At 56.7% G+C, this 14715-nt stretch overlaps 1 protein-coding gene across 1 annotated transcript; it reads left to right on the top strand.

Annotated features, from left to right (window-relative positions):
- The first annotated feature begins 3578 nt into the window (after positions 1-3578).
- On the top strand, positions 3579-13538 carry Map1s (microtubule associated protein 1S). The gene is made up of 7 exons (XM_008824579.3): positions 3579-3734; positions 5448-5549; positions 6363-6445; positions 6814-6954; positions 7272-9399; positions 12006-12229; positions 12835-13538. The coding sequence occupies exons 1-7, from the start codon at positions 3614-3616 to the stop codon at positions 12988-12990; spliced, it is 2955 nt and encodes a 984-aa protein (XP_008822801.1). The 5' UTR covers positions 3579-3613; the 3' UTR covers positions 12991-13538.
- Positions 13539-14715: the final 1177 nt, after the last annotated feature.

A 14715-nucleotide genomic window follows, 5' to 3' on the forward strand; every position in this document is an offset into this window, starting at 1 on the left:
CAGCACTTGTGATGGAGGCAGGAAGATTGTAACTTCTTTATTTTTTCATATTTTATTATTTTTATTTTATGTGTATGTGTGTATTGCCTGCATGTAGGTAAGTGTACCCGTGTCCTGCAATGCCTGCAGAGGACAGAAGAGGCTGTCGGATCCCCTGGAACTGGAGTTAGGGATGGTTGTTGGCTGCCATGTGGGTGCTGGGAACTGAGCCTGGATCCTCTGCAAGAGCAGCCAGTGTTCTTAACTGCTGAGCCATCTCTCCAGCCTCTGTAACTTCTTTTTAATTTGTTTTTTATTTTATTTTTTAGTTTTTTTGAGATAGGGTCTCCCTGTAGCCCCAGGCTGGCCTTGAACTCACAAAGATCTGCCTGCCTCTGCCTCCTGAGTGCTGAAATCAAAGGCATGGGCCAAAACGCCAGCTCTGTAACTTCTTTTTAAATTTTATTTTATTTTTTATTTATTTATTTATTTATTTTTTTGTCTTTTTGAGACAGGGTCTCCCTGTAGCCCCAGATGTCCTGGAACTCACTATGTAGACCAGGCTGGCCTTGAACTCACAGAGATCCGCCTGCCTCTGCCTCCTGAGTGCTGGGATTAAAGGCGTGTGCCACCACGCCCGGCTAAATTTTATTTTTTATGTGTATGATGTATGTGAGTGTATTGCCTGAGAGTATTTAAGTGCACTAGTGTCCTAAATGCCCATGGAGGCCAGAAGAGGGCACTGGATCCCCTGGGAACTGGAGTTACAGACAGTTGTTAGCCCCCATGTGGGTTCTGGGAACTGAACCTGGGTCCTCTGCAAGAGCAGCCAGTGCTCTCAACCTCTGAGCCATCTCTCCAGCCCTGGATTGTGACTTCTAAGTGAGCTTAGTGTATACCCACCTAGAATCCCCCAGTGAAGGGATGGGAATGTGACTTACCAGGTGGAGGCCCAGAGTCCTGTCCCCAGGAGTGGAGAGGGATGTCTGGCTAGACTAGTTGATTGTGTCACAGACAGAAGCATCCAACTCCCCTGAGGGCTCAAGGTTTCCCCCAAGGCCCTCACCTGTCTCCAGGGTGACTGTACTGCTGACTTGTTAGCAGGCCTATATCTGGATGTGGCCAGAGGTAGGAAGGGTGTGGTCTAAGTCCCAAGTCTTGGATTTGGGAAAAGACTACTCTCTATGTTAGTCCTGTATTCTTCACGTGAAGGCTGGGGGACAGAAAACTCCACGAGTGCAGAACACCCAGATCGTTGGTCCCCAAAGGCCTAAGGAGCCTCTCCCGCAACAGACTCATGGCATCTTCATGACCTAGGCGAGCAGACTAGACTATTAGAAGTCATTAGGGGTGTGGCACAGGCCTGTCACCCCAAAACCTGGGAAGCTGAGACAGGAGAACTATAAGTCTGAGGCCAGTCTGGGCCCGTCTGGGCTACAGAAGGAGACAGTGGAATAAGTAACATGGAAGCAACCAGGTGTGGTGGCACATGCTTTTAATCCCAGCAGTTGGGAGGCAGAAGCAGGTGGATCTCTGTGAGGTGGAGGCCAGTCCGGTCTATGTAGCCAGGGCTATGTAGTGAGATCCTATCTCAAGAAACAAACATACATACAAAAAACAGAAGGGAGCTGGGTACGGTGCTGCACGCCTTTCATCCCAGCACTCGGGAGGCAGAGGCAGGTGGATCTCTGTAAGTTCAAGGCCAGCCTGGTCTACATGGCCAGTTCCAGACCAGCTGGGGCTACAGGTTGACTCTGACTCAAAAAAATAAAAAAACAAAACAACCCCCCTCCAAACCAGAAGGATTAGACCTTATAGCCTTGAGGTAGCTGGAAGAGAGAAAACTTCAGCTGGGAGGTCCTGCGTTTTAATACTGAACTCATCTATGACATCCATAGAAAGTAAAAATGAAAGAATGAATGGTAAATGAATAGGCCTTGGGCTTTGTTCTGCATACCTGTCATCCCTCTTTTAGTGCCCCTGTAGAAGGAAACGATCCCAGGGAAGACTGAGCCTGTCAGCCTACAACAACTGCCACTCTCTTGGGTTTTTGTTTGATTCATTTTCGTTATTTGTTTCTATCAGCATTTTAAAGAGTTTTATTACTTTATTAATGTGTGTATCCATGGAGGCCAGAAGCAGAAGTTGGATCTCCTGGAGCTAGAGTTAAAAGTGGTTGTGAACTGCCTGACATGGGTGTTGGTAACTGAACTTGGGTCCTATGAAAGAGTAGTAGGTGCTCTTAACCACTAAGCAGTCTTTCCAGTTCCTTTGTTTTTTAAAGACAACTAGCCCAACCTGGCTTTGGACTCATTCTGTAGTCCAGGCTGGCATCAGACTCTCCACAATCCTCCTGTCTCAGCCTTATGGGATGAGTATGTGGTAGACAGGCATGCATCACCTTGTCTGGCTCAGCCCATTTTAACAGAGGAAATCCCAGGCCTGCAGCCCACATAGGGAGACCAGAGCCAAGGAGGAGGAGCCAGGAAGGAGGAAGGATATAGCTCAAAAAAGAGAGAGGAACTGGAGTGCAGGAACTTTAGACAGTGGCACATGGCCAGTGGCTGTTGCTGTTCACTGACCAAGGAGGAAGTTGGGTTGAACAACTCCCCAGATAACCAATAGACTAGGGGCTGGATTCAGCTTCCTGGCTCCTTCCCTGCCTGTCCAGATTTTCTTTTTTGATTGTTGTTTCTTTTTGAGACAGGGTCTCATGTAGCACAGGCTGGCCTCAAATTTGCTATGTAGCAGAGGCTGATCATGAATATTTGATCCTCCTGCCTCAGTCTCCTGAGTACTGGAACAAGAGTTGAGTGCCCAGCTCTGATTTGCTCTGTATGCTTCCAGAATCTGAGAACTCATTCCTGACAGAGCCAGCCTGCTAATTCTTGGGTAAGGGCAATGGTTCACATGTTTATTGCAACATGAGTTTTCAAGTAGTGGTGATAAAATATGTAAAATTGGGATAAGGATGTTCCAGAAGGGATGTGGATGGATGCCACATAGGCAGTCCCTGTCAGGGTGCCTGAGTGAAACCCTAGCTGGGCCCAGTGTTGCCTGTGTACAATCCCAGCATGTGGGTAAAGGAAAGAACACATGTTCAAGGTCAGTCTGAGCCAAATTGACTTGGGCTCAGATAGACTCTTAACAGGTATGGTGATATCCTGCCTCTGAAGCAATGGAAATGATTCACACACTAACTTCTGCCTCACTTGGTCTTGTGCCCCACCCCACCCCACCCCAACATACACACCCGGAGCTGTCCTCAAATTCCTATCTCTCTTCCAGTCCTGACCTATTCCTGGGAGCACCTATCAACCCCTACTTCTGCATGGAATCATTGTGATGGGATGTGAATTCCCAGAGGGTATAAATTCTGACCCACAAGGGTCATTGAACGAATGAGTGAAATTTGGGGACAAATAATTCAATATGGAAAACTAGGTGTGGCTCCTCAGCCCGTTAGTACCTCTCCAGTCTCAGGTCTCTTAAGACCTCCAAGGGCCTAGACGAGGCTGATAATTTGGAGAGGAGGGGTCGCTTCCGGGAAGGGGGGGGTCGTTGGAGCTTCCGGTGCACTTAAGGGGCGTGGCTAGCGGGGGCGGGGCGCTCAGAGCTTCGGGGCGGTGCGAAGATGGCGGCGATGGCAGCGCCAGAGGTGGCTGAGTCCCCGAGCTCGTTGCTGCTGCTGGTGGTGGGCGGCGATTGTGGCTGCCCCGGGTTGCTGGCCTATGTCCTGGAGGAGCTGGAACGAGGTCTGGGTCGGGCCGTGGGAAACCGGGCGCGGCGTCCCTGCCAGAGGGTTCCGGGGGCGCAGCGGGCCGGGGTCCGGGTGGGGCGCGGCGTTCCTGGGGCGCAACGTTCCGAGGTCCGGGTGGGCGTAGTGTTCTACTGGGAACTGGCCGAGGTTGGGGCAGGGCGCGGCGGCGTGCGTCACGGGGTTCCCTGGCGCGGCCTAGAGTCTGGGTGGGCGCTGTGGGCCGGGGTCCGGCTGGACGCGGGTGTCCCTGGTCGTGGGCTTCCGGGGCGCAGCGGACTGGGATCCGGGTGGGCGCGGTGTCTCTGATCTCAGGGTTCCCGGGCGCAGCGGGCCAGGGCTCGAGTGGGGTGTGGCCGAATGAAGCATAGGATTCCGAGGGCTCCGGCGCTTTCTGTTATCTGGGCCGCCTGGTTATTCCTGGCTTTGGGGTTCCGGGGTCCGGGCGGGATGCGGTCTCCTTCCTCTGGAGTCCCAGGCCGCAGAGGAAGTGGTCCACGGCCAATGCCTCCGCGCCCCTCTGCAGGCCGCGTTAGGCCTGAGGTGCCTGGGGGGCCGCTTTAGCGCGCTGCTAATTGGCGTGTGGGTGGCGCTGCCGCCTTGGGGATACTTGGCACCGAGAGAGCTGAGTCTGGCGCACCTGCCCCGTGCAGGCACTGGGCGGGGCTGCATCCCCTGCACCTTCCTGTCTGACAGCCCAGAACCTCTGGAGCTGAGACAGGAGGATCACTGCAAGTTCCAGACCTGCTTGAGCTGCGGGATAGCCTGCTCAAAAACAATGGATGGGGCTCAGAGGGTAGAGTGGTTGCATAGCATGCTCAAAGCCCTCCATCTTCAACACCTGTCACCTGGTCTCCCAATACTGGGAGGTAGACTCTGGAGGATCAGGAATTTAAGGTCACCCTCAGCTACATAGAGAGTTTAAGGCCAGCCTAGGCTACATACATGAGACCCTGTCTCAAAAAACAAAGAAAACCTCCCCCTACCCCAAAGTATACAAAATGCCCACCCTGGTGCTTGGCCTGAAGAACCACCTGGCTTTGGGCATAGAGTTGAACCTGGATGATAGACAGGGTCAGTCTTGCCCTCTGAGGACTTGTGGTGTGGAAAGCCTGTCCTAGTGCCTGAAGGGATAGTTCCAGCAAGGGACCCTGTCAGTGGGTAAAGGTGGGGAAGCCTAGAAGGGGTTTACCAGAGATGGGAACAGGCCAAGGAATCAGGTTTGTGGATGCAGATCCTGAATCTGAAGGCAGGAAGATTGTAAGTTCCGAGCCATCTTGGACTACAGTGTGAGACTGCCTGCCCCCAAAACATTCCGGAGACTAGGAAAATACCTGAGTAGTAAAGTGCTTAGAACTTGAAATCAGGTCCTCAAACCCCAGTGAGAAGCTGAGTGTGGCAGTGTGTCCTGCAATCCCAGCTCTGAGGAGGCAGAGGCAGGACAGTCCTGGGAGTGTGCTACCAGCCTGACCTGACTGAAGGCCTACAGCTTCGGTGGGAGACTGGCCCAGAAATCAAGGTGGAGAGCAGTTGAAGAAGACACCCAACCTCCATGTGCAAGTTTATGTACACACATACACACAGAGAAATATGCATGCACACAGCCCTCCAAAATGAAAGGTCAGCATGCGAACAGGCCTTGTGGCCTAAAGGGTGAATGCCCAGAGGGGGCGGCTCTGGCTGGCTGAACTCTGCCCCTTGGCACTTGCAGGTGTCTGCTCCTGGGACGTGGACCCCACTGTCTGCAACCTGGATGAGCAGCTCAAGGCCTTTGTGTCCCGACACTCTGCCACCTTCTCCAGCATTGTGAAGGGTGAGCCCCCCCCAGCCCCTTCTGTCCACTCACAGACTACCTGGCTGACAAATGACAACTGTGTTGGACAGTGCCAACCCTAACCTAAGGATACTGCCCTTGGCCTTGGGGCACATGAAACAGGACTTGTGCTTTGGTCCCTGTCGCGAAGAGGACACAGAGACTCCAGGGAGAGGGCCTTGGAGATAAGAACCTGTAGGGCATGCTCAGCCAATGGGGAACCAGAAATGGGGTGCAGGGTGAGGCTCCCTGGGACCCAGGGTGCTCAGAGCACCCCTGGCCACACTGTAGATATTGCTGGTAGCCCAGCCCTTGACCAGCCCATTGAGTCACTGTGGACTGCTGCAGGTAGGGGAAGGAAGTATCCATCTAGTTGTCCCCTCAGGTTCAGGTCATCATGGCTTCCTGTCCCCTGAGTGGAGAAAGCATTGGAAATGCCTTATGATGTGTGCCCTCCTCTGCCACTTCCCCTCTGAAGGCCTGGGGTTTGGGTGGTGACAAGACCTTCAGCCTGGGACCCTCTGAGTGGCTATCTCAGGAGCCTATTATTCCACTGACCTGGGTTTTGGGGGTTCTAGGGATGCTTAGTCGTTGTGGCCACCAGCTCTATGCTGTACATAGGAGGAGATGGACCCAGTTCTACTGTACCCACTCAAGGCTACTGGACATCCTTAGCTTTCCCTCCTCTGGGGCCCAAACTATACTGGGACTCTGGGTGGATCCTGGTGCTGGGGAACCTGAGGATCCCCCAGCATCAGGATTTGGCTCTGCCAGCTTGTTCCTGAGTGGGGACTTGGCCTCATCATCCCACAGGCCAGCGGAGCCTGCACCACCGTGGAGAGACCCTAGAGACGCTGGTTCTGCTGAACCCCTCGGACAAGTCCCTGTGTGATGAGGTAGGAGCAGGGTGTCCTTGGAGGCCCTGGCCTGCCCTGCCCAGTCCTCACACCTGGCCCACTACCCCTGTACCACACTTCCCCACCCAGCAACTCAGCTTCCTGTCTGGGGGCAGGAAAGGCTGGACTCTGTGGACTTGGGGAGGAAGGGGAAGTAGTGTATTCAGGCCAGCCTGGCTGGAGGCCGCAGGACACAGAGACGCTGCATTCCTGGACAGCCCTCCAGCCTGGCTCAGGAATTGATCCAGAGCTGGAGCAGGCTGGGGCTGGGCTTCCTCAGAGCTTCTCAGCCAGGAGCCAGTCCCAGTGTGCACAGACTGGGGCTGAGCCAGGGTGCTGCTCACAAAGGTCTTTAACTGTACCTGTAGCTCCGGAACCTCCTACTGGACCCTGCCCCTCACAAACTGCTGGTCCTGGCCGGTCCGTGCCTGGAGGAGACTGGGGAGCTGCTGCTGCAGACTGGAGGCTTCTCACCACACCACTTCCTGCAGGTGCTGGGGGACAAAGAGGTGAGTGGTCCCACTCTGTCATCCATGGTGCTGTGAGGTTTGGGCTAAGATGGTGCGGGAATCCTTTCTGGATTCCTGAGGTGGTGGGCAGAGGGCCCAAACTTGAGCACCCTGTGTTCCTGCAGTGGGGGTAGGGCCAGTGGGGAGCCAAGCAGCAGGTGCAAAGGCCCTTGGGCTTGGCAGGGAAGGGGAGAGTGACAAGAGCCTGTGTCCTTGGGAGAGCCAGGTGGGCTTAGGGTACAGAGTAGCAGGTTGGGGATCCCTGAGTGGTATGCAGGGTGCCCGGGGCTCCAGGAGACCCTGCACTGCTCCTGCAGATCCAGGATGCACTGGCCGCAGTGCCCACTGCCGGGCCTATCCTCACGGTGTCCTGCCCAACCTTCGGGGACTGGACGAAGCTGGGCCCGGGTGTATCCAGGCCGAGGCTGCTGCTGAATCCACCCTCCCGCCTCCCGGCCTCAGAGGGCCTTCGAGAATTCCTGGAGTACGTGGCTGAGTCCCTGGAGCCACCATCACCCTTTGAGCTGCTGGAGCCTCCGTCAGCAGGTGGCTTTCTGCGACTGGCCCGGCCCTGCTGCTACGTGTTCCCGGGTGGTCTGGGTGATGCTGCCTTCTTCGCTGTGAATGGTTTCACAGTGCTGGTGAATGGCGGCTCCAACCCCAAGTCAAGCTTCTGGAAGCTGGTGCGCCACCTAGACCGAGTGGACGCAGTGCTGGTGACCCATGCAGGGGCTGATAGCCTGCCGGGTCTGAACAGCCTGCTACGGCGCAAGCTGGCAGAGCGCGAGGCCACCGAACCCCAACAGGAGCCCCGGGAAGAGCGGCTTCGCCGGCTGCTGTCGCCTGCGCTTGGCGTCGTGTTTCTGAATGCACACGAGGCTACCTCGAGACTGCGTGGTGGGGAGGATGAGGCGGTGTGTGCCCGGGGCCTGCTTCGCAGCCTGGGCATCGCTCCACTCCCACTACAGCGTGGCCCGCAGCCTATCAGGCCCACTGTGCTGTTTGAGAAGCTTGGAGTCGGCCGCTTGGAGCTCTTTGTGCTGCACCCGCTGGCTGCAGACCCTGCCGCGCCTGCCTGCGCACTGCTCATATGGCAGCCTGCAGCGCCGGGAGACAAGGTGGTGCGTGTGCTCTTCCCAGGCCTCACTCCACCAGCTCGCCTGCTTGACGGCCTGCAGCGCCTGCAGCATCTGCCCTGCCTGCGCCGGCCCGTGGTCACTGCCCGTGATCTGGACGTTCCCACCAGGGCAGACAGCCAAGAGAGCCTGGCCTCGAGGGATGCCCGCAGGGAGCCAGCCAGGAGCAGCGCCACCAGGCGGGACACCACCACCACCCGCAGGGAGCCTGCACCGCTCACCCAGGACAGCAAGAAGGATGCTAAACCTGGGCCCCCGCGTCCTGGAGCCCGGGATACCCGCCGCCCAGGGTCCAGTGTTGCCAGTGTGAGCCGGCCCACTGCAGCCATGGCCACCACCACCACCAAGCCTCGCACAGTGCAGAATGGGCCTCGCATCGCAGGTCCCCTTGAAAAACCCACAACTCGTGTCCCTGATCCCCCAGTGGCAGCCACAGGGAGCATCGCACAGCTGGTGGAGACACCTCAGCCACCGGCCACGCTGACACCTGTAACAATGGAGCCGGCACCCTCTCCCACACCTGTGGGGCCCCATCACAGCCCCGAGCCTGGTGATCGCCTGTCACTTAGCCCACTCCGCCCTGAACCCGCGCCTGATGCATCACCCACTGCCACGACGCCCACACTCACCACGCCCTCGCTGCCTGCAGAGCTGGGCTCCCCACATTCCACCGAGGTGGATGAGTCGCTCTCTGTGTCCTTTGAGCAGGTGCTGCCACCAGGTGACCCGGGGCTCAGCCTCCCCCTGCGCCGTGCCCGCCGTTCTGCATCCCCGCACGATGTGGATCTGTGTCTTGTGTCACCCTGTGAGTTCGAGCACCGCAAGCCACCCGTGCCTGTGTCCCCAGGCAGCTCTGACAGCAGCGCCCGCTCACAGGAGCGGCCTGCAGAGACGCCACCCACGTCTGTAAGCGAGTCGCTGCCCACTTTATCTGACTCTGACCCGGTACCCGCTGCGGACTCTGAAGATGACTGTGAGTGTGCAGCCCGGGACCCGCTGCCTGCGCCCCCAGTGCCGCAGCCGCTGCCCAGCGCACCTGGCATCTGCATGGTGGACCCCGAGGCACTACCAGCCCAGGATGCCCGGCGTGCAAACCTGTCGAATCCTAGCCGGGGCCGCAGGGTCCCCACACGCCCCAGCTCCACCACTGTGGCCCCCAAAGCCACGCCTGCTACCAAGACCAAGGGCCCTGCTGGGGACCGGGCTGCCAGGCCGCTCAGTGCCCGCAGTGAGCCTGGGGACAGGGCACGTGGACCCCTCACCAGGAAGCCCTCGGTGCCCAAGACAGGCCCTTCCACTAGGAGCTTGGGTGAGTGACCCCCTAGTGCCCCTAAATGCCTCCTGTCACCCGAGTCACTGCCCTTTCCCAGCTGGTCACACTGCACTGTCTTGGGGACTCTAGCCACTAAAATCAGGTAACATCTATTAACACAGTCCTGCACAGGTGCCACATGCTCCGGAATTGTGTGGGTTTGGAACCCTCCTGGGTTAAGGGGGCTTTACAGCCAGTTAGGAGCCAACCGTCAGTTACCCCACACCGGGTCCACTGTGAAAAGGGACCTAGCATCCCCACTCTGTTGCGGGTTTGGTAAGCTGTGGTGTGGGTACCAGCCAAGTGTTTCCTTGACTGTTTGTATCCAGGCTCCATGGCAGGCCTGCAGGACTTGGCCCATGACTTCATGTATGAGCTATGTGTGAGTGATTTCTGTCATGGCTTCTAGGTCTCCAGCCAAGAGGGTTGCATTGCACACACTGAGATTACAGATCCAGAGGGACAGAAGTCCAGCGGGAGTTGGGGGGGGTGAGGGTGTAGCTGTCATCCAACTCTCCGTTGGTAGAGGCAAGGGTCCAAAGCCAGATCTCCAGAACACCTGCCCTCCAGCCCCCCATCCCGACTTCTGTCCTCCTGGGGCCTCCTGCTGAGCCCTGCCCCCCACCCAGGTCCTATCTGGCCTCCAGCCCCCATCCACAGACTTCTGTCCTCCGGACCCTGCTGAGCCCTGCCCACCCAGGTCCTATCCGGCCTTTGCTTGCTTTCTCTTTCTACAAATTGTAAAACTGTAAACTCACATACAAAAAAGTCCTTTTTTTTTTTTTTTTTCCCTTTTTTTCTTTCTTTTTTTTCCCCCATCTTTTTTGGGACAGGGTCTCCCTGCAGCCCCAGCTGACCTGGAACTCACTATGTAGACCAGGCTGACCTGGAACTCACAGAGATCCGCCTGCCTCTGCTGGGATTGAAGGCGTGTGCCACCATGACCAGCTAAGAAGTCCTTTTTCAAAGTGTACATCAGGCAGGGTGTGGTGGCTCATGCCTTTAGTCCCCATGCTCAGGAGATAGGCAGGCAGCTCTCTGACTTCCAGGTCTCAAAAATATCCCTCCTTCCGAAAACGTGGTGTAGGTTAGCATTCAGCACATGTATCTTTGCACATGTACCCCATGTCCCCCAAACTGCCGCACACACTGCTCCCCCTTCCACCCCAGCACTCAGCTCTCCAGAGCCCCTCATTTTATATTGTTCTTGAAGGGGCCTCCTGTGTAGCCCCAAATGGTGTGGAACTTGCAGATCCTCCTGCCCCGGTGTCCTGCAGTCTTAGGGGCTCTGGAATGTGTTGCTGTGGACTGCTCCCTCGGGAGGTGCTGCCATAGCCTCCCTCCGTGGCGTTGGGGTGGTGGGTGTGTGTGCCTAGCCAGTGGGTGGTGGTTCTCCTCAAGGTAGCCCACCCTCCTGGGTGCTTGTGGTGTCACTGATGGGCTGTCCGGCTGCTCCCCTTCCCATCCATCCTTGGTTCTCATCTTTCTTTTCTGCCTTTGCCCCTACTGCCCACCTAAGGTGGCATCTTGTCTTATGGTTCAAGGTGGTCTCTAGAGCCCAGGTTGGCCTGGAACTCCGGAGTACAGGGATGACAGGCACGAGTCACTGTGCCGGGCCTTACATTTCAATTCTGCACGTCGAACTTTCTGGACTCTGTGACTTGAGTGGGATCGCAGAGCTTTGACCTCCCCTCCAAGGAAGGAGCCCCCCCCGAGGTGGCCCCTTGAGGTGCTGGTTTTTTGGGTTCCTTTCTGTCAGGGCAGTGCTCCTGCCCTCAGCTCTACTGGGGCTGGGGCTGCTCTGGCCCAATTTCTAGGTTAAGCATGGGGCTTGGGCTGGTCCTGGGGCTGAAGGATATGGCATGAGAGGGTTAGTGAGCAGCTGGGGCTGGGGGACAGCTAGACCTGTGCCTCCCATTTCTGAGAACCAGCAGCTGTATCCATCCTAGTGGTGCCTCCCTCACCTGCAGCCCTGGGGACAACACAGCCCACGGTGGCACTAGCTAGCCTGTGCCAGGCCCAGAGGCGGCCCAGGTATCTTGGCAGGTCACAGCTACCCAATGAGGCCTCTGCTCAAAAGCAGCCCAGCACCGCTGTCAAACTTCACTTCAGAAATGCTCTATGCCTGCCTCCTCCTGGGGTCTCCTGGTCTGTTGTCAGCCTCTGCCCCATCCGAGTTGCCCTTCCTGTCCCTCTGCATATTGGCTCCTTGCTGGATTCCTAGTATCCCCAGCAGGGGCCACCTGAGGCCTCACCCGGGCCCTCATTTCCTACAACAGTGGGCCTGTGGGTGCCTAATAGAGCCTCAGACCTGTCTGCTGTGCTGCCCTGGTGCCGTCACCTGAGGGTTGGCCATGGCTTTGTCTTCTGCTCCTGCCTGGTGCCCAGGACACTTCTGAACACCCCAGTCTTGGGCAGCCAGGGCCCCTCCAGGCTTCAGATCCACAGGCAAAACTACAGGGACTACAGGGCGCAGGGATCTGGGCGTGGGTTCCTGTGAGAGCTGACAGGGCCACCCACTGCAGGGGTCCCTGACAGGTACACCACCCTTGTGCAGTGTGCCACCTTGTCAGGGCCACCACCAACCTGTCCCTCTTCTACAGGGCCCAACAGCCGCCCTGCGCCAACTGCTGCTGTCTCTCCTGTCTACCTGGACCTCGCCTATTTGCCTGGTGGTGGTGCAGGTCACCTGGACCAGGACTTCTTCCTGCGGGTGCGTGCCCTCTGCTACGTCATCAGCGGGCAGGGCCAGCGTCAGGAGGAGGGCTTGCGTGCTGTGCTGGATGCGCTGCTAGCCAGCAAGCAGAAGTGGGAGCTGGACCTGCAGGTGTGTGCACTACCCACCCCAGAGACTCTGAGGTCTCATTCCTCCCTACCCCAGGGCATCGGAGTCCTCACCCCTCCCACCCCCAGACGTATTCTCTGCTGAGGTCTGAGGACCCTTGGGATAGGGTTGAGATGTCATCTTGTCTCTGAAGGACTGGTCTGGGTAGCAGGTGGACTGGGTGGTACCCCACAGCTGACAAGTGACCCCCAAAGTCTGGGTGCTCCTCAGAGCCATGTTTGGCCAGGGTGTCAAGGCAGATGCCTCTGGTTATGGGCAGCTATCACTCAGAGGCCAAGCAGCTGTGCAGGCCCATACTGTAGCATCTGGCATGGGTAGGGCTGAGGGCAAAGACTCAGTGTCAGGATCCTAAGATATCACAGAAGACTGGGAGGGATCTGCAAGCTCTTAATGGAGCCAGCTGATGACACAAGCACATTCGTGTCATCCTGGTACATGGACGGTGGAGGCAGGGGGATAAAGGGTTCCCAGCCTGGGTCATGTAGTGAGATTCAGAAAGGAGGTCCTCGGGTGCTGTCAGGGTGGGGCTTTGCCGAGGGCAGAGGGCAGCTGTCTCCCGTGCCCATCATTGTGTCTACTGTCCACAGGTCACGCTGATCCCCACCTTTGACTCAGTAGTGATGCACAACTGGTACGAAGAGACGCATGGACAGCACCAGGCCCTGGGCATCACGGTGCTGGGCAGCAACAGCATGGTTTCCATGCAAGACGAGGCCTTCCCTGCCTGCAAGGTGGAGTTCTAGCCCCACCGCTCAGCACAACCTCTCCTCTGCTGTTGGCGCTTGGACCCAGCCTTGAGGACCATTCTCCCTGAGACCCTCTGCCAGGCTGGCTCTGCCTCCACATCACCAGCGCCACAGGCTTAGGAGGCAACAGCTTCCCCACAGATGCAGGGGACAGTGGATCAGCCTGTGCCCTGAGCAGAAAATGAGACTATATTGATGGTGTAGCCCAGAGGGAGTGTACCCCTGGCTTGTGTGACACCCCAGCTTCCACCCCCAGCACTGCAGAAAGTAAGTTCTGTAGTTACTCAATCCTCAGCACACACGGAACAGCATGCAGGCATGAGGCCAGTCCTACTACCCAGCACAGCTCACAAACATGCACAGGCGGGGATACCAGCCTATCATCTTAGCACTTTGACCATAGACACACAGAAACGGGCACTAGTCTGTCACTGTAACACTTGGACACACAGGCAAGGGATTGCTGTAGGTTGTAGGCCAATCTGGGCTACATAGTGTTTGTCTCAAAAACCTACTAAAAATAAAATAGATGGATGAGATTTCAAGTCCTGGGGAGATTTTGAGAAGTGGCTGGGGTACAGCTCAACAATGACCTTGCTGGGACTCCAGAGGTCACAGCTTCTGTGCCAGTGCTGCAGAAAGTTACATGCCATGAAGTGGTTTCGGCCCTGGGCCTCCAGAGCTCAGAACCAGCCTATGAAGGCTGCCACAGTGGGCTGCAGGCTACTGGGCTGGCTCTACCTTTTTCATTGCTGTAACAAAGTCCCTGAGGCTGGGTGCTAGGTAGAGGGCAGAAGATGGTCCTACTGGTCATCTGGAGCATGAGAGCAAGGCACTGCCATGTGTGGCTGAGGTGCTGGAGGGAAGATGAGTCACAGGAGACCACTGGGGTAGCCAGTGCTGCCCCCTGTGCCAGCACCTTCCTGTCACCCAGTCCCTGCAGTCTTATGTTGGAGGGAGGGGGAGGGTGTGCATGTTGGAGGTCAGGAAATTTACAGAATCAGTTCTCCTTACTGGTGTGAGTCTTAGGGACAGAACTCGGGCTGTCAGGCTTGGCAGTAAATGCCTTTACTCACTGAGCCATCTCACTGCCTCACTCAACCCAGGCTGATCTTGCCCTCAGAGGTCCTCCTGCCTCAGCCTGAGCACTGGGGTGATAGGCATGTGTCATCACACCCTGCTTCTGAGTGACCTAGTGGGCTCAGATCTATGTTACTGTGGATTTTTCTGGGCACTCAAGCCCTTCTGACCTATGACAAATACCTGCCTCAACTTGAATGACAGGCCCGGGTGGCCTGCAGTCTGGGGCTATAAATCCCAGCCCACACCAAGCAAGAGCTGTCTGGGTCTCAAAACTAAGCTCTACCAGCTGCTTGGCTGGGTGCTGAAGAAGGTGGTGGCCCCTCACCACCTAGCTCAGGGCATACCTAGCCCAGAGGCCTCAGGAAATCTGTGGGGGAAGAGGCACACTGTGTGACCATGAGCTGACCACTACCACCCAGCTACACCTCAGAACAGGAGCTGGCCAGTTTCTGGAAGGAAGCAAGGGCTATCTTCAGCTCCTGGCCCCAGCATTAGTTCTGCTTACACCTTCCTACAGCCAAGTGAGGATGGGCTTGTCTCCATTGATAGAGGAGGCCGCCACCTCAAGGTGACATTTTGTTCCTGTTCTAGAGGATTCTGTAAATCAACTAGTATTAGACAGATGGGCTGGGTCTAAGT

The sequence above is a fragment of the Nannospalax galili genome, unplaced genomic scaffold, assembly GCF_000622305.1.
Source record: "Nannospalax galili isolate Female #2095 unplaced genomic scaffold, S.galili_v1.0 scaffold529, whole genome shotgun sequence".
In the NCBI taxonomy this organism is placed as follows: domain Eukaryota; kingdom Metazoa; phylum Chordata; class Mammalia; order Rodentia; family Spalacidae; genus Nannospalax; species Nannospalax galili.